At 36.2% G+C, this 22,195-nt stretch overlaps 1 protein-coding gene across 1 annotated transcript in view; it reads left to right on the top strand.

Moving 5' to 3' along the window:
• Positions 1 to 22,195, top strand: part of DCHS2 (dachsous cadherin-related 2) — a gene marked incomplete at its 5' end in the record, with an annotated part of 172,806 nt that overhangs the window by 119,975 nt on the left and 30,636 nt on the right. Inside the window, 4 exons of the mRNA XM_016144623.2 lie at positions 1,973 to 2,212; positions 9,816 to 9,950; positions 10,343 to 10,552; positions 13,893 to 14,750. Coding sequence (XP_016000109.2) covers positions 1,973 to 2,212; positions 9,816 to 9,950; positions 10,343 to 10,552; positions 13,893 to 14,750 — 1,443 coding nt within the window. The remainder of the gene's footprint in view (positions 1 to 1,972; positions 2,213 to 9,815; positions 9,951 to 10,342; positions 10,553 to 13,892; positions 14,751 to 22,195) is intronic.

Below are 22,195 nucleotides of genomic sequence, written 5' to 3'. Positions count from 1 at the left end.
ATAGTTCTCAAGATGTATAAGCTTGAAAGAAATGTGACTTGATTTATCATTTAACGTACATGTATGATAGACACGGAGGTTATATTCAGAAAACCAACTGTAATGGCCTGTTTGTTAGCATTGACTATGCTTTGTAGCCAGCTCCCATTTCATGGAATGGCTATATAATAGCAAACTTTTTTTTGTCTCTATTATGTATCCTCAGAGGGTAAGACATGGTACCAAAAGTACCAAAATATAGAACATGATTAATCAAAAGTATTATTCAAAGACTTTAGTATGGAAACTTATCTTTAAGGTCTTACAAGCTTACATTTGTAAATAGTTGGAAATAATGTGTTTTTAAATGGTTAGATTGATTTGAGCATTTAGACCCTTACTTCTCACATCATTAACTGTACTATTTTATTTTTCGAAAAGCATTTATTCACTGTCAAGTACTGTGCAGAAATGTCACTTTTTGTCATGTCACTTGTCACTTGTCTTGCTATCACCATGTTCCAGATAACATCTATTAAAAGTTTTTATCTAGTTTGTTGGAAGATAGCATGTACGAAGTGTCATTCTTGTGAAATTGGAAATGAACTTCCCTCAACCTGATTTTCAGGAGATATTGAAGAGATGGACTATCATCGCATTCTCTAAAAAATAGTCATTTCTGGATGAGACTCAGAAAAAAATCTCGGATGTTTACCATTTGGCCCAACTATTAGCAAGACCATAATTTGAAATGGGCCTGAATGCATAGGATTTGGAAGTCATGGTTATAGTCTGGCTATATACTGTTGAAATTTTTTATCAAAATATTTATTAAATCCTGTGCATATGGTTCCATTCTGAGGCATGCGAGAACACCACCTAAAAGCCCAACTGACAGAGAGAAAGTCCAGACCCAGTTGTTGATTTCTGTTAGAGCTGGGGTCTCCAAGGACCCATTTCAATGATGCTTAAAATGTTTTCCACAACGGCCAAGGAAGGTCTATTTCAGATTGTTAAAGAGGATAGATAAAATTTAAACTGTGTCTCAGTAATATAGGTATCATGAATCTTGAATAATTGCTGTAGTTGTTTCAGTTGAGGTATTTTTCAAAGACATAAAATGATAATTGCTGAATGCATTCATATGAGATGGGCTACATGTCTCTCACAAGGCTCATATTTCTTATAAAGAAGATAGTGAATTTTTCACTGGCTTTTGGTTGTGAAGTATAAAGTAATAAGCAATTATTGGAAAACTATTTTATAAAATCTGAAGCAGTAAACCTCTTTAATTATTTGAAGAACAGTTCTTATAGGATGAGCATGTATTAGAGAAGCAAACAGCAATCCTAAAAGAAAAAATGTGACTATTGGAATCATGTAAAAGCTGTGTGTGTGCAAGTCTTTATAACATTTTGTTTATATGATTTAAAGGCGAAAATGGCAGTAAGATGGAGACATTTTTATTCATGAAAATTTATTGTCCGAGTTATAAAGTCTTAACTATTTGTGTCAATAAAAAAGACAGTTAAGTGAGTAAGTACAGAGAGACTGTAACTCTTAACAAAACTATATATCTTAAAAACTAAATAGATTGAAGAATATAGCCATACTCACCATTTTGTAACTTGGTCATGTTAAATATGAATTTTTATTTGACCTTAGAACCTAGATATTTTCTTTTAAATGAAGGTAGATGTTAGGTAGAGAAATAATTTTGATGTAATTGTCTCAGTAGATAATGGTATATGATAGATTATTTCTGAATTCTTATTCATTCTTGTAGTTTTAATTAGGATGACTTTTTTGGCTAAAAATGTTATCTCTTTCTTTTAGTAAATATATAAGTTTAAAGTTGGTTTATAAGGTTTATTCTATAACAAAGAAAGCTTCTGAGTTTTTTAGCGAATTAGATAAGTTAGGCAGAAGTAGAGTAAGCACGAACTCTAAAGAGTCTTCATCATATACTGCTTTTCTCCTCTTTTCAAAACAGGCTTACTAACTACAACTTGTTCTCTGGATTACGAAATAAAAACTCAGCACATTCTGACCCTCCTGGCGTTGGATAATGGCATCCCAGCACTTTCTTCATCCCAGACTTTGACGATTACTGTTCTTGACGTAAATGATGAAACACCAGTATTTAAGCAGCACCTATATGAAGCTTCAGTTAAAGAAAACCGAAATCCAGGGGAGTTTGTCACAAGGGTTGAAGCTGTGGACAGAGATTCAGGTAATTTAAAACTGTGGAAACTAGATAATTAATGCTAAAAATGAAAATTGACATAATTTAAACTAGTTATGTCCCAGAAAAATGAAAATAGTTGCCAGTTATCTCAAACGTCTACTAATCTCTTTAGTTAGCATACACATAAAAACTCATCCACATATAAGGACGGTGTGGGCTTTTTTTATGTAGAGCATTTTCTTGCATTGGTGTTTGAGCAATGTTCACCCAGTAACATACAGTTTATTGATTCGATCTTAATAATAAACAGAAGTATAGACAGGGTGTCACTTTTTTTTTGGAATATAATAGATACATTGAGAACAAGAAAGCAAGCTGGGTAACCTTGAACAAGTTACTAATCTTCTCTGTTGCTCTGTTTGCTTATCTGCATAACTGGGATAATAATAATGCTTAATTTGCAGTTCTGTTATAAGTATGAATGAGTTATTACATATAAAGAGCTAAGGCCAATGTCTGGCACAATAAATGGTCAATTAATGTTAGCTTCTGTCAGTACTATTATTATTATTATTATTATTATTATTAATGTCAACCACTGCGTTGATAAAAATGACTGAAATAAACAGTTACTTTGGCTAGGAATTCATAAATTTCTTAGAATTGCTTTTTATAGTAGAGGTTTCTATGGAGAAATAATATTAATAATAGCTCCCATTTGAAATGCTCCCATTTGAAATGCTCCCATTTCAAAGGGGTAAAAGATACATTTCCTTGAGCCTTAATCTAAATTAAATACCATTTAGATGCTTCGCCCTTTTGGAAAACACCTTTTAATGAAATGCATTTTACAAGAATTTGGATGTGAGGCTACAAAAACTTTCTTTTTAAGGGCTAACTTAATTTTCTCTTTTTGACCAGAGCAGGGCAGTGTGATCAAACAATTTTTTCTTACTTTACTCAAAAGACAAATGACACAGGAGCATGCCAACAATTGCTTGTCCCTACCGGTACTTAAATAATTGATTTAGCGCATTTCTCAAAGTGTGTTTTTTAGGGTGATAGAAACAAGCAAGAATGTACACATAAGCTTTATATTTCACCATAATTCCAGTTCAGTAGTTCTTTTAGAGTGTGCTCTGGTGTAAACTGAGCAACGTAGGGCTCTGGGGCACCATAGAAACCGCTTCCCAAAGCGGCACAGGCTAAACCTGTCACTGATGTGCCCATTAGCAGTCATTAAAGTATGTAAAATCCTTTCTTTCTCTTGACCTTACTTTAGCTTTTTAATTTTAGTTTTTGTAATGGGCTCTACTGAAAGGATCTCTTTCACTTTAATGGTTGAAGAGGGAGGAATTTCAAAAATTTGCATGTATCAACTAAAGATGATTACTGTGAATACACTTTCCGATTTTTACTGTCAAATTGCTTAGTGTTAGTGTGATTTTCTTTTAGAATCAATAGTCTGCGACCTGTTACTTGACTTGAATGTTCACCACTCACAGATTATGCCTTGCTGGATGGGGAATTTATATGTAAAATTGTTGTTTTTCTGACTCTGTATTTATGGATGTTTGAGATACACATTATTATCTTCATGAGGCTCATGTACCTTCCTGTGCTTTTAACGAGACCAGATCTCTGTTAAGCAAGTGGTTATGTAAATACATGTGAATTTGTGTGTATGTATGTTCTTTCGAATATATTTTTTCTCAATCTTTTTTTTTTTTTCTTGTTGGCTAAAACAACAAGAAAGGATTATGCATGAGAATTAAATGACATAGTCAAGTTTTTAACATAACTGGCATCACGTTGGAATTTATGAATGGTTTACTTTATAGTATGTATTTGAAAAAATACTATAGCATTACTTAATACTGGAAAGCTTAACATATGTTTTCTAGCATTCTACAATGCAGTTTAAAAAAATGTAAGCTTAAAGTGTTGGCATTCAAAACCCATGGGAATTTAAGCACTGAATGTTTATGATGTATGACTCACACTAATTCTAACAGGAGTTTTTTCTCGTATTAAAAGGGAAAAACAACTACCAGGTTTTAACTAAGATATTAAAACTGCTACAGCATTTGGTGCCACCAACAAGCGCCCCATTGTTACTGAGAAAAGATCTACCCTCAGGGCACCCCTCTCCACTCACTTCTGAGACAATGGTGCCCCCTCAAGGGAAGATGACTCACTCCTGGCTCAAACATTTGCACAAGAGTGGTGAATACAAAATAATTTGACAGGTCACTGCCATACAAAAATGTTGAATTCTATAATGAGATCCTATCCTCTCTTCCATAGAAATGTCTTCTCTATCTTGGTTTATCTTGAACAAACTACATCTTGTTTCCTGGAAAATGTCTCATGTTAGATGAACAATTGTACTCAACAGCTTACACTTGCAGCAGGGGACAAATACTGCCATGACAGTATTTCATCTATTTCATGGACTCTAAGGCACCATTAATTGTAAAATACATCTAATTTCAGAAATGTTAAAATGTGAAAAAAAATGTATCTTAGAATTAATGAAATAGTAAACAGAAAAAAAGAGTAAAGACCACTCATAACTCACTCACCCAGAGAAAATCACTGTTAAAACTTTAATATATAGTCTCATTTCCTTTAATATGTGGTATTGTAATTATAAAATTGTTTACTTGTCTGCCTGCGCTTTAGGCTGTGAACTTTTCATGGATTCAGGACATGTTTTATTCACTTTTATCCCAGGTTCTTTGGATAGTGCAAACTATGATACAGGAGGAGCTCAGTAAATATTTTTGACTATGTCATCTGAGAAACTGGAGCATCTTTGGAGTAAGCATCTTCAGGTTGCCTCAGGAAGTGTAGTTTAGGTGAGGGTGATGGACATGTCATACATGGTAAATCCGTCCTAACATTCCCATTTCCTTAAGCTTTTGGATTCTTTATAGTATGCAAGGGAAGATCTGGCATCTCAACCTCATTGATGATAGGCCACTATCGAATCCAGCCAGTCAAAGCAACTGCCAAGAAACATAACTATATGAGCTAACACATTAAATTCAGAATCTCTGGTAAGCACAGAATATAAATAAAGCTGGCCTAAATCAAAGTTGTATTTTATCTTTCTGGGTCTCAAATCCTTAGAAATGACTTCTACACATATTACATAGGTTTATTCCAATAAATGTTCGAAAACTCTTGATATTCTTTAGAGACTATAAGCTATCTCCCACTGAGTCAGATTTGCATGTGACCGACTACAATACATTGAGATCTGACTCCAGTTATGGGTCTGCAGGTCACTAGGCATCTCTTTGCAAGAAGTTACCTCTTATATCTGCCACTCAATTTGGGTTTGAGCTTTAGGGAGATTAACTTTAGGGCTCCTATGGAAGTTTTCTGGTTTTCTAACTATGGTTGAGCTGCAAAGCTAAAGCCTCAGCTTGGAATTTATTTTCTGTAAGTTTCTAGTTATATTCAGAAACAGCCATCTCACATCATATTCCTTTTTACTACCATATGGCTCAAGTCAGCACTATTTGGTCCTCTAAGGAATTTGAGTCCTTTAATAATTAATTCATCACAATCGACCACGGGTGATAATTTTATTAATTGTGATAATATAATTATAAAGTGATAAAGTACCAGAATTCCATTTCTCATGGACAAGGAACTCAGCAATGCATTCCAGGCCAAAGACATAGCCAAACCAACCCCAGAGTTCTTGTTACCTGGGACCCACTCCTGGTGCTGGCTCAGTCAGACACAGTCAGGAAAGCCAGGTGTCACAATACAGATACTAGAAGGCTGGATAAGCAAAAAGGGAATCTTGAAGTAACCCAGGAAAAATAACTGTAGGAAGCAGCTACCACCTCTGATACTGGGAAACAAGGGAAGAGATTGAGATGATCAGAACCTGGGAAGAAAATGAGAGAGGAGGTCTTGCAGAGCCTGATGCTGGGAGTGCCCAAGAAACTGAAAGCTGAGAGCGGTTGCTACAGCCAGGTGAAATGGCATTGCCACTAGGGACAGTAAGCAAGTAGGAGGAAGTCCTATCTCGTCTCCTGCTGAGTCTCAGTCCCCCTCTGAAGTCTCTTTGGGGCCAACACTCTTTTTTCCCTCTTACCCATTAAATCCTATTCATCCTTAGGGACTCAGCTTAGACAAAAGGCAACTTATACTTACTCAGTCATGTTTTAACATGTGGAATCGCAATTGCCCGCTTACTTATCTGTATCCAGTGCTATATTTTCAGCACTGTATGAATAGAGAATTTGTCTTTTCGCTAGCAGTCACAGTCTTAGCACCTGGCATGGTACCTTGGTACCTACTGTCACTCTCCCTATATGTTTATTGACTGAGATGATTAATGAACAAGCTATCTACTTGTGGTAAGTCTTCTCTGATTCACTTCCTCAGTGATTTAATATATTTTTCCATACTGTCTATAATTCATTTATTTGATTTTCTCCCCCATTAATGAGAACTCTGAAGGCCAAGAAAATTACTTATTGTTCAGTGGTACCTTTCCAGTGCCTGGCACTATATAAAGAAACATGTGCATGAATGTATGCATGTGTGTATGAATGAATGAATGAATGAATGAAAGAAACAGCCAAATAATTGGAGCTCATTGCAGACATATGGGTGATATCTGTATATGAAGCGAGTGGACTGAGAGGGAAATAGAATGAATTTTTTTTCCTCTTTCCCTCTCTTCTTTTCTCTCTCCCTCCCCTCTCTCTCTTTGTTTCTTCCTTTCTGTCATTTTTAACATTAGTCAGCAATATCCAAAGGGAATAACTAAAAGTGAGTGTCCAGTAGGTTTTATAACCAGAAAGTCCTTGGTGACAGTAGAGTAGCTAGTTATGGCAGTGGTTTCAAGCTAGCTACAGAGAGCAGATAGCATTTCAAAAGAAGCTTGAGTATAAAGAGAAGGAGGAAAAAAACCTTGATTCTTATAACTAGAGAATAATATAATTTAAGGGGAAAAAATTAATGAGAAAGACTAGAACTAACAGTAAAAATTCCAAGAGAGAGTGTTTAAAGAATTACTTCTGTCATTGAGATGGAAAGCAAGAAGTAGAATTGAATACCGATGCAGAAAGTTGAGGGATTCCTTCCCAATGCCTCTGTCTCTGGGAAAGAGGAAGGGGAGTGATCTCTGAGTGTGAGCCAGGAGGTGTTTGGGTAGAAGACACAAATAGGAGAGGGGTGACCAAGGAGATTTGGAAAGATCACCAGATGGCAATGACATTTCAGTGGCCTCAATCTATGCTGTTGTGAAATTTTCTCCAGCCCCAGTTTCATGCTGGATATTCAAGGAAGGCAGAGAGATGGCTGGAATGATCCTGGGTTGAGGCTTTCTTTAGTAGACATTAATGGCAAAAAGCCATAGGACTTGAGGAAATCTGCAAGCTTGCTAAAGTGATAATTCATGGGACTGCCCTGGAAAGGGAAAGAAGTGAATTGAGGAGTGGTATCCTAGAGTGAGGGAAATTAGGAGGTCATATGGCTGTAGGTCTCGAGGTCTAAGACGAGATATATGTATGTGTGCTCAGAATGGGCATACATATACACACATCCTTCACTAGGTGTTTCTCATCAGTATATCACAGAGCGTGTTCAGATCCAGATTTCCAATTTGCTTAGTTAGGTAATGAAATTAGAATAAATAATCTCTATTTCATTTTTATTTTCTTAGTTTTCAAGTTTGATGGTGTTCTGTTTGTTCTGATGGATTATAAGGGCACATGGAGGAAGAAGCAAGGCACTAACAATTCTAAAATAGCCATAGAAAAATATTTAAATTTATTTCACATTATTTAAGTTGTAAAGAGTGTGAAGTTTGGAGTGTAAAAATGTATGTATGCAAACTACAGTTATAAATAAAGATCTTATTTATCTTTAATATACTAGAAGGATTGAAGGTGGGTCAATTGTTATCTTAGGGATAAAAGCTATGCAGAATAATAGAAATAATAAAATCTGAAAGTTTCTAAAAAATCAGGAAAATATTGGTTACAGTGGTAAAGCACATTGGAGAATAATGCAAATAATGTAAGGAAGGGAAAATATAAAGATTTGAGTTTGTTTAAATATTTGAAGCTATTTTCTAGGTTTGACAAGTGTTGAAAATTAAAGCACATAATTAATATAGTATAGTATAATGTAATATAACATTTTATAATACATAGTAAAATCATAATAAGTGAGTGAATTTATTTCAAAAATAAAAGGTCCAAAAATTAAACAATGCTCTTCTCCATGTAAATTCATGAAGATGGTGGCTATACCTGTTTGAGTCACCACCGTCTCTTTGGCAAATTAGCACTACGCTTGTCACCTAATTTTGTTCATCACATATTTGAGGAACAAGGTAAGGTGGTATTGTTTCCATTTTTATAATATGAGAAGAGATAAATAGGAATAACAAACTTTACAGTCTGTCTTGGCTATGAAAAATATTTTGTGATCATTATGAGATCAAAGTAGTCACTATGATTATTAAATAATGATTAATGTAATAATATGCCTAATGCCTAATGATGGTACGAAATATTTTGGTGACTTTTGACCATATCCTATCAAATACATTGATTCTATCTTATTACAATTTTTTCAAAGTCATTAAAATGCCTGCAGATTGTCTGGAATAGCCTTTCTTTCAAGTGACATAGTGAGAAGACATCTATATTTATTCATACATAAAACTAGCATCATGTTCCGCTTCTTCCGGCATTTCATCCTATGTTATGTCCACTAGACTGGAGTGGAATGAAAATTTATTTTTTAAGACCGGCAAGATGGAAATTTATAATGGAGATTTTTTTTAAGGCCAAAAAACAATATTTTATCTTTTTTAAGTATAAAATCATGTATTCTAAGTGCTATATCCATGCCTAGATTCTTTTCAGTTAGGAAAAGAACACAGTAAAATTATCAAAAGAACCTGTGTCAAGTGCAAATAAGCTGTGATGACTTGCGATAAACTCATTAAAGTTATGGTATTAATGACCTTCACAACCAGTGATGGAAACGACCTGATACTTTTCTCAGGGGAGCAATGAAACCACAAAAATACGGGAAGAATTATTTTCAAAATGCATAATGGTGCAGTACTACATTTCTCACTCCAGATAGGAGACCGAATACTAAGTAGAAAACAAAATAAAAATACGCATAGAAGCAACTCAGTGTCCTTGCCTCCCGCTCTGGGGAATAAACAGAGTACTGTAACTGAGCACACGCTTTGCAATAGAGGTCAATCTGCAGAAACCGTGCATTGCCCTGCACACCTACAATTATGTCATTAAATCACAATCAGGGGTATTAGAAGGAGTAATTAGGAATACGTCGTAGGGTTGCACACTCATAAGAAATTTTTTATGGGAGGGAAAAAATCTTAAGCATTTACCATGGGGAAGTCTCATAAGACTTTTGAAAATCAAGCATTTCAGCCCATGAAGATTTTATTTAGCAAGAACAGCCAAAAAGAGTTGTTTTGAATTTTTTTCTTTTACCTTAATTTCATGGTTGTTTTAAGCATCTAGGCTTTTTTCATCTATCGATAAGTTCATAGGAAACAGAATAGAAGAACAGATGAATGAATTCCGAAGGGATAAGTGCTAAAGATTTTCTTTATATTTTCGTCAAGGAACCAATTCCAAGCTTCAGTTTGAAATCGTGCCAGGTGCATCTTTTGGATTGTTTGAGATAAATCCTGACACTGGAGTAGTGGTGACAACCACCACACTGGACAGAGAAGTTCAAGAAGTCTTCATCCTTCGAGGTAAGGGGGTCCCTTGACTCTGCTTGACAAGTGAACAAAAATAAGCGGCAAGAGATTTAGTGGTGAAATTTCACATTTCAGTAGGATGTCTTTATTTTTTATTTTATTATTTATTTAAATGTATTATTTTATTATTTTTATTTATTTTTTTTTACTTTATTTATTCATTTTTTTTTTATTATAGTGACATTGGTTAATGAAATCCAGTAAGTTTCAGGTGTACAATTCCACAGTAAGGCATATACATACTGCATTGTGTCAGTAGCGTGTCTTTAGATAAAATTCTTGATCTAGTCCAACTGGTTAGTTTGTTCTGATGCTGTCTTTTTAGGGCAATATATTTCAGGGATGAATTAATGGCCACGATCTGTGTCTTTTTTTATCCATGCCAGTACTTGTACGAGACGGGGGAGTCCCTTCATTGTCCAGCACCACCACCATCCTCTGTACTGTGGAAGACGAAAACGATCACGCACCGGAGATTATCGTCCCCATTCGCGACATTGAGATTCTGGAAAACCAGGAGCCAGGGGTCGTCTACACTGTTTTGGCCTCCGATACAGATGCTGGCACTAACGGGGCTGTTGAGTATCACATAATTGGTAACTTTTTTTTTTTTTTTTAATTAAAATCTCTCTCAGGAAACTCACTGAGTTGACACACACTGTATGGTGATTATTCTGTATTTTGTACCTATTGCAATGTCTACAAAACACATACCCAGTGAGAACTAATTGGTGCCATGGGTTTCCTCTCTGCCTCCTTCCGCAGTCATCTGGAACCACTGCCCTCCAACTTCTCTAAAAATATTTTAGAAATACTCTTGTAATTTTTTTCTCTGGGGCAAGTTATTTAACATTAGTGGTTGTATAGATGGGACAGATAGCTTTTTTTCCTACTTTGTTTCTCTCTTATGATCTCTTACTTTTATCATTTTGAGCAATTCGGACCTTTTTTCACGTCTTTGTAAATGGAACCTAGAGGACAGGAGTGGGCAAACAATTCCCAGATCTGAATACCAGTGTAACACTTTGGATCTACAGACATACCCCACAGATCAAAGTCTTTAGGAACTTCCTCCCTTGTAGGTAATTCTGTGATATGGCTCCCTCTGGATCAGAGGCGTAAGGATTTCTGACAGGATAACTTTAGCATTAGCACGGCCAGCATGAAATAGACACATCTTAAGTCACCTAAAAAAAAAAAGTGATTGAACTGTCTGATTTTTAGCATATCAGAGAGTACATAGAAAGATAGGATTTGAAGGGAGAGTGGTGCTTCAGAGACAGCTTCTGATGAAGAGAAACTGCTTTAAGGTCTTATAAAAATAGTTTTAAGACTAGCTTCTGGAAGCCGTCATTCCCTGTGGGCTAAAAATTCTGTAAGCAAGCTACATTTTCCTTGTACCACCCATTTTACTCCAAAATGAAAACAGTTTTATTGCTTTTCTCCCTGTTTATAAAATGATATATAATTATTGTAAGATATATATACGATTTATGAAAACAAAAGTAATAACACAAAAATATTATATCTTGCAGAGATAACTCATTTACTATTTAGAAAACACTTTTTCATGAACCTTAGTGAATATGGACACTAATTTTATATATGTTGGATAATTTATACATGCTAGTTTGTTACCTCATTTTTTAAACTAATAACACTTCTGAATTACATGCCCCCAAATAAATTAATGATCTTTATTTTTATTTATTTCCCACTTAGAAACTTGACTACCTCCTACAATTTAGTTCATAGCGGACCCTCTCCAACTACAAAAGGATGCATTTCCCAGGCATTAAAAAGTCAGTCACAGTTTCAGCACCAAATGCCAATATTGAGAATGCTCCTTTACTTGGCAAAAACTTTATATACCCTGGGGTGGTATACCTTGATCAGGTTAGGATGGACCAAAGGCGAGCCTTTCTTTTATAATTTGAAAGAAAGGTGATTGCAAAGTGAATGTGGGAAAGACAAACCTATGTGATTTCTCAGGCAGAATAACTTCAGGAATAAAGTTACGTAAACCGAGCTTCTGGAAATTACCTGAAAACTGCCTGTCCCAGACACTCCTTGGAAAGCTTTGTTATTATAACTCCGGGGGCACTCAGACCTCATTTGAATGACAACTGGTCTAAATGCCCTCGAGTCTTTCACCTAAACCCATCATGAATTCTTCCTTCCTTACACCTTTTTTTTCCTCAATATTTTTGGAATGTGTCCACTTCCTCTGTGCATGGATGATTTCAGAACCTCCTTATTGCTTAAGCAGATTACTGTGAGAGTCTCCTAACCTCCTGTATCTTATCAAACTTTGATGCTGCTGCCCAGAACTCAGAAACAGAAATGTGATTATGACACTTTCCTGTCTACATTCCTTCAGGGAGTCCCCATAAACTTGAAGTATATAAAGTATAGACTCTCCAGTAGTGTGCTTAAGGCATTCCATGATTTGACCCCGCTTACCTCCCACATTCGCGTTTTCTCCACGGCCGACCCTCTCCCTACCGCTGGCACTCAAATACCCGAGGAATCCTGTGTTCTCATCACGCTGAAACGTTTACATCCATTAATTTCTTACACTCCTGGGACTTAACATGGGCTCTTCCCTCTTCCGCTTTCCTCTCTCTGAAACTCGTAGACTCTTTTCCTCCCCTTTAGGAGTTAGTTCTGATGTTCCTCTTTCAAATAAGCATTTCCTGGCCACCGTAACACAGGGCCATGTGCCTTTCCTCTCTGCTTCCCGGTGCCCCGTTTGCATGATTCTCACAGCATCATTTCAGTGTCCAGGTGCTGACCCCCATTTCCTCCTGGGCTGTTGCCGCTTGGAGGCTGAGATCGTGTTCTGCTCTCCTCATACCCCAGTATCTGGCACATATTTGGCATATGGCAGGTGTTCTGGAAAGGTTTGCTGACTGATTGAATTGCTTTATCAGCCACAAAAGCCACAGAAATGTACTTTGTTTGACCATCCCTATGTTTGGTACAAATTAGTCATGTCTCGTGTGAATGCAAGTCCCTTCTCCTCAACCCGCCGGCTCTTGTATCCTCTGAATGTGATTCTATTTCTTCTCCATATGCCTCTGGCAGACTCAAGTAAATTCTCATACTATTGAGAATAGTGGGCCTTCTGCAAGAATATGCCCCTCATCCAAAAATATGTCCCACATCCAAGAAAATAGCCAGCAAGTCATTCAACCACATTTTTCCTGACTAATATTCAGGGTGACTTTCAAATATTTTTGAGAGCCTTGTGCCTGTATTGAGTTTTAACTTTTATTCCATTTAGTATAGTAATAAAGGAAAGATTTTTTTTTGAAGGATATAGAGAAGGATATTAACCTTGCTTATGGGAGAAATAGACAAGTGTTTCACTATTTCTAACAGAAGCACTATTATCACGTGCAAAATGCTATGAAAATGTGAAAGAGGACCCTGTTACGGCAGCATAACAGGGATGCAGTCTGTAGTAACATTTGAGACAATTACTACTACCAATCTGTTAACTTGATTATCAATATCTGAAACTTGATATTATATCCTGTTTCTTATCCCTGCCTACTATTGTTTTATTTCAAATAAAACATAAATTTTAAACCCCTAAAGAGGAAAAGTATATGATTATAAAAGTTGTAGATGCACACATACAAAAAAAAAATCATACTTCTGCAAATCGGTCAAAGCAGATATTCTAATTATTGATGAATTAAGATAGATATTGAATTATATTATTTTGTTTCTCTCCTGATAACAGAAGCTTCATGAGGGCAGGGACTTTATCATGTTCACTGTTATATCCTTAGTAATTACAAAAATGCTAGGATATAATCATCAGGAAATCAATATTCGTTAAATGAATGGATGAATCAATATATATGTGTTGCTAGCTAAGGCTGCTGCTTTTTCATTTAAAAAAATTTTAAATGTTTTCTTTAATAGATGGAAATGCTGGCAAGTACTTTGCTATTAATGAAACGTCAGGAGAACTCTCCACCACTCACGCTTTGGACCGAGAGCAAGTCAACAGTTTTACCCTTGTCATCCTGTGCTCTGATCTGGGGGACCCCCCTAGGAGCTCTATAGTGCAGTTACAAGTTAGAGTTTTGGATGACAATGACCACAGCCCTTCCTTCCCTGCGCTCCATTACCAGTCCTCCGTCAGGGAAGATACTCAAGTGGGAACAATGATTCTCGTGCTCTCTGCTGTGGACAAGGATGAAGGTCTGAATGGGAAAATTGAGTATTTTCTGATGGACGAGGCTTCTGGTGCATTCACCATCGATCCTGTGGCCGGCACCTTGAGAACTGGCCGCGCCCTCGACCGAGAAGCCAGGTCGCAGCACACATTTAGGGCTGTGGCTAGAGACTGTAGTATCCAAGGCTCAAGAAGCACCACAGCAATTATAAAAGTACACGTCACTGATGTTAATGACAATGATCCAGTTTTGGAACAGAACCCCGTTGATATTTTTATTTCCCCTCAGTCACCTACAAACCAGACAACTGCCATTCTGAGAGCCAATGACCCAGACCTGGGGCCCAATGGAACTGTTACTTTTAGTTTTGTGCAGACCCAGTCAATGTTTTCTATTAACAAATATACAGGAGAAATTCAGCTTCGGCAAAATCCATCTTCAGAATATTTTCCAGTTTGGCTGCAGTTAAAAGTTACAGACCAGGGGCTCCCGGCTAGGACAGCCACTGGGCTCTTGGTCGTTCACAGGGAAGGAGAAGATATAAAAATTTCCTTCAGCCACCACCTATATAAAGGGGCTGTCACGGAAAATTGTGAGCCAGGTGAGTGTCTCTTTAAATTTTCTTTATATTGTGCCCATTTATGCAAAATGCTTAAGACTAAGGATTATACAGGAAGAGTGCTATTGTAGATTTAGTTAAAAATTTTTGAATCTAGCCAATTTTTGCTATGTTAATTTTCATCCAAAGTTTATCAGAAAAATGTATTCAAATGCAGTAAAACATACACATGACTGTTTTTCCTCATAATGCCAATTGTTTTCAATAATTTCTACAAAAATTTATGCCATAATGGGAAACTTAAAAAAAAAAAGACCAAAAAGATTAATTTAAAATATCTTTCTACACCAAAGAAAAAAACCTTCTTCGTAGATAGTTGTGAATTGAAAGAAATTCAATCTAAGCAATTATATCCAATTAGAGAACAGAAACGTGAATCTTCTGATCCTTCCATCCAACTACAGGGCAAAGCAAATGGACTCAAGGTTTTGAGAAAGGTGTTTGGTTGTTTAAAGTCTGACGCGTGCTGTTTGCTTGCTTATGCCACGTGTTTGCTTTTGTTTGTCATTTTGTCATGATTCGATTTTACTTTATACCTACACGAACCACTGTTTAAAAGGCAACCTGCATTTTTCTGAAATTGGTTTATTCATTTCACAGTGAAAATATAATTTATATGGTATATACTTACTGCCTTTTATATGAAAGGAATATCAGTTTAATGTTGAATATAAAAGTAAGATTTTTCTCAGTTGCAGATTATTAACCTAACGTTGACCCTCTTTTGAATTATGGTTTTCCCATGGGCTGCTTACTCAGAAGTCCTGTTATTGATTCTAAATATAATTAACAGTGACTCGCAGTTATCTTCATTAAATGAAATAATAGTGAATTCCAAAATAAGTCAGAAATTTCCAACCTATATTCTTATATATAATGAGACTTCCATGTAAGAGTTAAATGTTAAACCATATGAGATACTTCTTAGAGTTATAGTTCTATCCCCCTTAAGAGGCAGACATCCCAACACGGAGCAAAGGCTGATGAAAAGTAAACATTTTCTAAATAATATAGCACAAAATACAATATACTAATCAATCTTGAAATCGATCTGATAAAAATCATAGAATATTTAGCCCAGCCTTTGTCTGAAGTGCAGACAATATAAACGTTTCTCCCTAAACATCTCTGACATGTGGCCTTTCAACCTCTACTTGAATACTTCAGTGATTGCGAGTTTAGGACAGTGGTTCTTGAACCTGGGTGTGAAACATTATCCATCCCTAAAGGTTCTGCTTCCCAGTTCTTTCAGGTTCTACTTAAGTCTAGGGTTGGGACACTGGTGTTTGTTGTTGTTGTTGTTATTTGTTTGTTTTTTGTTTTCTTATGGTGACTGATTAAAGAAATTCAGTTATGTTTCAGGTGTACAATTTAGCAGTAAGGCATATATACATATACACTACATTGTGTATTCACCGCCCATAGTTAGATTTCTTTTTCTCACCACATATTTGACCCCTTTTACCCTATCTACTTCCCCCTCTCCTCTCCTACCCTCTGGTAACAAGTCTATTGTCTGCATCCTATTCGTTTGTTGCTTTTAGGTGTATATCCCACATATAAAAGATATCATGTGGTTTTCAACTTTTTCTGTCTGGCTTATTTTGCTTAGCATGATTTTCTCAAGTTCCATCCACAAATAGCAAGACATTGTTGTTTTTAACAAGCTCTGCAAGTGATTTGATTGCATGACGAATTTGGTAAACCCCTTCATTTGAAAAGTCATTCATATATTGAACCCAGATCTATCTCCTTTATGCTTCTTCATAAATCCTAGTTCTGCCCTCTGGAACACTCCACTGCTATGCACAATCATTCCTCAGATATTTTATTTGCTCCTTTGACACACTTTTTTTTTTTAATTGAGTATTATATGCCAGGTACTTTTCTATAGGGATATATTAGTGAGCTAGAAGACAGATTTTTTTTTTTTGGATGTGAGACTTCCATTCAGGAAAGATATAGAGACATAAGATCAATAATAAATAACTAATATATGATATATGTTGGATGGTGGTAAGAGGGAATTGGAAGTGTATGGGGATGGCTAAGTTGCAATTTTAAATATGAGGCAAGGTCAGGAATCATTGAGCAAGTGACATTTGGTCAAAGACTTAAATAGAAGAGGTAGCCATTCGGATATTTGTGGTCAGAGCATTTCGGGAAAAAAGAAGAGCTAATGGGAGGCCGCCTGGTTCAAGAACAGCAAAGAGGACTGTGTGGCCGAAGCCGAGTGAGCGGTGGGAAAATAGTAGCAAATGAGGTCAGAGGACGGAAAGGTGATGCAGGGCCTTGCAGGCCACTGGGAGGACATCGACTTTTACTTGAAATAATTTCCCTCTTCTAGTTGGTTCATTTATCTGTCACATAATAGGGGTTCCAACCACCACTAGTGAATATTCACACCCAATATAAATTTTGCGGCGTAATATGCATTAAATATATTATTCCTCAAAAAAATCAGCATGGAAGTCATCGTTGTTGTCACAATTTTTCGCATTAGTGAAGGGAATTTCTAAAGATTAAGTAATATACCTAAGGCATTTCTTAGTTGTTAACATATTCTTTCTCAATTCACCCAGGATCAGTTTGTTTGCAGAATTAAACCTAAATAAAAGGCAATTTCTAAGGTACCTCAAAGAAAACATTTTGTTATAAAATTAAGTTATGGACTGGTAAGTATAATAATATTTCTAGTTGAATTAATGACACTAAGAAAAACTGCTGTGGAAAGAAGAGGTATTCACCCGTTTGCCTTATGCAGCACACCATTCATTTGTCTGTCACGGGTTCACTCTGTTGGTAGGAGACAGCCGTTACGGGAGGAAGCGACCTTGATTTTAGCCTGTTTTCCATCCCACAGGCAGCCTCTCATCAAATCTGTACACCTTCCATCTACTCCCAGCCTTCACAGTAGGGATTAATCAATATGGTTAAGAGTAACCTGAGATAAGACGTTAAGGCAGAAGACGGTGAAGATCAAATCAGGTGCTTACCTCTGCAGGCGGGCCTCCTGTTTAAGATTCCGTCAGAAAAGCTAATGACTATGTGGATGGGAGGCCTTTCTCCTGTCATCTGTGCCACCATGTTTTCTTTGACCTCTGATCAGAGTTTTTAGTCCTCTTGTATTTAGAATTATTAAATTAAAATTGACGGTTATCTTTTTAATAGAGCTTAACATTCTATTAAATCTTGCACATAAGGAAGGCTAGAAATACTTTGGCAGTAATACAAGCACATGGTATCCATAAATCTCCAGGTAGGTATGTATTTCAAAACATCTGAAGCAATGAGTTAGGATCTCACTTTGAAGACTGAGATATGTGAAGGGCAGGGATAAAGTCTAACTTGAAAGGCAAACCAAAAGCTTCAGCGTGTACCAGGGAGGAGAAAGGAAGAAGGAAAGAATGACGTTCAAGAAGGGTGTTGAATCTGATGAGATGCAGTGAACCCATGCCTGGGTCAGCAGGATCTCTTAGGCACCTGCGAAAAACAATGACGGAGTGCATAAAATACTGATTGACATTGCAAGCTGTCCAAAGCTTTTCTTTGGAATTTGAATTCAGTACAGACTGTCAGATCATATCATAGACACCAGAGGTGAGTTTTTTTTTTTCTTTTTTGCTTTTGAATTCCAGTGATTTAAAAAGATTATAAATCTATCCTATAGGCTCAAGACCTCATTTTATTCATAAACCAGAGAGTTCTTCCCCCCAGCGCTGGGACTTACTAACCAATATAGAAACGACATATATAAATCAAAATGCCAGTTCTTTTGTTCCTAAGAAGAACTAGGATTGCCATGTCGATTAGAGTAGTCATACCAGGATGACCAGCTCTTTCTTTCGAAGAAAAAAGAAACAGGAAGCCAAATTATAACTAGAAAATTGCTTGCTCATCCTAAACAACTCAGGCAGGATGTATGTCAGGTATTGAATATCATCTACCAGTGTTGCTCTTTCCACTCTCACCACTGCCTGGTAGGATTTCGTGATGCCTTCATGACTGTCAGGGCTTCCGTTGCTCATTAACTTCCTTTTGATTGATACATTTTTTTCTTGAAGTGTCTTTACACTAAGCCTTCTGCCCTGGGAGTGATTCAGTTTCTTTATGGTGATTTTGCATAACTCTTTTCTGAACCATTATGTTTTGTTTATAGTGTAACAGGGTTAATATATTTTTTAAAGACTTTTTTTTTTTCCCCAGAGACGTTTAGGTTCACAACAAAGTTGAGAGAAAGATACAGAGATTTCCCATGTACCTCTTGCTGCCACACATGCATTATCAACACCTTGTACCAGATTGGTACATTTGTTATAATTGATGAATCTGAATGTACACACCATAATCACCCAAAGTCCATAGTTCACATTAGAGTTCACCCTTGGTGTTGTATATTCTATGTGTGTAGACAAATGTATCATGACATGAATCCATTGGTATAGTATCATACAGAGTAGTTTCACTGTCCTAAAAAACCTCCATATTCTACCTATTCATCCCTCCCTTATTCTGCCCCAAACCTTGGCAACCCCTGATCTTTTTACCGTCTCCATAGTTTTGCCTTTTCCAGAATGTCCTATAGTTGAATTCATACATTATGTAAACTTTTCAGATTGGCTTCTTTCACTTGGTAACGTGCATTTAAGTTTCCTCCAGTCTTTTCGTGGCTTGATAGCCCATTTCTTTTTAGCATTGCATAATATATCATTGTCTGGATATAGCACAGTTTATTTATCCATTCATCTACTGAAGGACATCTTGGTCGTCCTCAAGGTTCATCAGTGTTATAGCCTATGACAGATTTATTTTTTTCTTTTTCTAAGACTGAATAATATTTCGTTGTACATATATACCACATTTCTTTATCCAGTCATCCAATGAAGAACATTTAGATTGCTTCCACCTCTTGACTATTGTAAATAATGTTGCAATGAACATGAATGTGCAAATATCTCTTTGAGATCCTGTTTTCAGTAGGATTCCTGGAGCATATGGGAGTTCCAATTTTAATTTTTAGAGGGACCTCCATATTGTATTCCATAGAAGCAATACCATTTTACGTTCCCGCCAACAGTGTACAAGGGTTCCAATTTCTCCATATCCTCACCAACACTTGTTATTTTCTGTTTTGTTATTTATTCATAGCAACCATCCTAACTTGTGTGAGGCGATATCTTCTTGTGGGTTTAAGTGACATTTCCCTGATTATTAGTGATGTTGAGCATCTTTTAAAACACCTATTGGCCGTTTGTATGGCTTCTTTAGAGAAATGTTTATTTAAGCCCTGTGTTCATTTTTTAATAGGGCTTTTTGTTTCTTTTGCTATTGATTTGATTTTGATTTCCTCTTTTTTCTCAAGTAGTCTCACATTTAAACTTTGTAGGAGGAAGAATGTACATAAATACATGAAGTTCTTTGCTGACTTTAGAATCCAGTTCAAAATATTTCAATTGAATGAAATTCTTTTTGTGCTACAATTTCATTGGCATTATGAACATTTTGTTTGCAATAAAAATAAGCTTTTTCCTTTTGTGAAAGAGAAGAGGCCATATGTGATTCTTACCCACAATTCTGTACTCGTTTTTGTTCTTCTAACATGCAAGTGATCTCCATGTTTTCTTTTGTAATTGGGCATATAATAAGCATCCTAACCCAAGAAGAAAAGGCTGTCAGCAAGACTGTACATCTTGCCTGCATAGCTGTTTTTCTTCTTACTACCATTCTTAAGAATATATGACAAGCCAGTTGAAATAAAATTTCCTATGTTTAAAATACAAATTGTATCAGGAAGCACAGAACAGTGATTGAGCACTGAAGATAAAACATCCTGCCCTGCTGTGAAGGCACATTCTTACCAAAAAATATAAGACATTTTTATATTAACAGTATGTCTCCTGAAATATAACAAAATAAGCATCAGATTATAAAGCAATTTGAAAGAGTTCTCAACATGTGTGGTAACTCGATTCTACCGGATTAAATAAAATCCTTCACTTTGTTAGTAAATGATTTTGTAACAGCCTTGAAAAGAGAAACAGTTTGGAAACCTGATAAATGACTTTTAAACTTTGTCACAGTTTATGTTAAACATAATGTTTTTAAAGAGAATAACATTTAGTTTGGGTTTTCCTGTTCATTCTCCATAATGAATTCTGTTTTATGCCTTTTTCGATGAATTTTCAGTTTTGCAGACAATATCACATACTTATTTCTATTAGTATTTATAGCACCCATTGCATTTTTCTTTGGGTGTTAAGTATTGAAAAGGCTCCTGGGGAAAATACTGTTCCAGGGCCTTTTCATTCTTCTCTTCTTTTTAGTAAGGCACTTCTAAGTTTCTAGAAGGAAAATGTTACAATTTGGCTTGGTTTAGGGATCATTTTCACTATAACCTCCAGCAGGATGGGTTTCAAGCTTCTTGCCTGAGGCCTGTGTAGTAGGATTCAAGGAGAAGATCCAGCAGAGATCTTAAATACATGCTGTTTTTTTTCAGCTACTGCAAATTCCATTATCAGATAGATTTGGTATTATAACCTTGCGTAATTAAAAAACAAAAAATTGCTGCTGGCTTAAAAGGGCCCTGTAGGCAGAGAAGCAATTTTTAAATGTTTCAGGCTAGAACACTATAGTGGCCGCCTTCCTCCCTCGCTTCCTCTCTCTGTCTCCTCTGTTACCACCCTTCTGCCCATACTTATTAAGCACTAATTATGTATAAGGGACGAACTTTTGATACACAGAACGTGCTTGCATCTCAAAATAATAGCTAAAGGAGAAAGCTATATGACTTGCAAATATACGAAATTGTAAAGGAAACACTAATCTAGAGTTATGGAAATAAGTAGAATACAAATATATAGAAAACCTCTACCCTCACAGAATTTAGTCCAACTTTGCAAGAGATGAGATCAGTCTCTTCAGGTGTGACAAATAAGCACTACCATCTAAGTGCTAGATGAGCTGGTAAAATAGAGACTCACCTTCTTTATCAGAGATGGTAAATAGGCAGACTCAAAACTGTAGTCAGGCCACCGCTATGTGTTTTTCAACCCATGTGGTTATTTTTTTATTTTTTATTTTTTGCCCTAAATTACATTGTTTTCTGACTTGTAGGAATTGAAAAAGTAAATATGAATTTTTGAACTTTTTTTGAAAAAAAAAAAAAAGAAAACCAGAATCTCGAGAAGCCTAATTTACACTTTGCCTGCTTGCGGTGATGAGCTGAGGCTGAGTGCCTCGGACACACCAGGCAGTGTCTGGCCTCCTCCACCCATCTGGCTGCTTTGTTTGTCCATCCTTCCTTCTTTATCCAAAGGCTTATGAGTTAATGAGCCCTGCTTTGTACTCATCTCTGACACCATATCTCCTTGTAAAATGTTTCCTTTCACTTTTCCTCTTGCGCCTTGCTGACACCATTGTTTATCAGG

The sequence above is a fragment of the Rousettus aegyptiacus genome, unplaced genomic scaffold, assembly GCF_014176215.1.
Source record: "Rousettus aegyptiacus isolate mRouAeg1 unplaced genomic scaffold, mRouAeg1.p scaffold_m13_p_16, whole genome shotgun sequence".
Lineage (NCBI taxonomy): Eukaryota > Metazoa > Chordata > Mammalia > Chiroptera > Pteropodidae > Rousettus > Rousettus aegyptiacus.
This window is presented reverse-complemented; position numbering and strand designations above follow the sequence as displayed.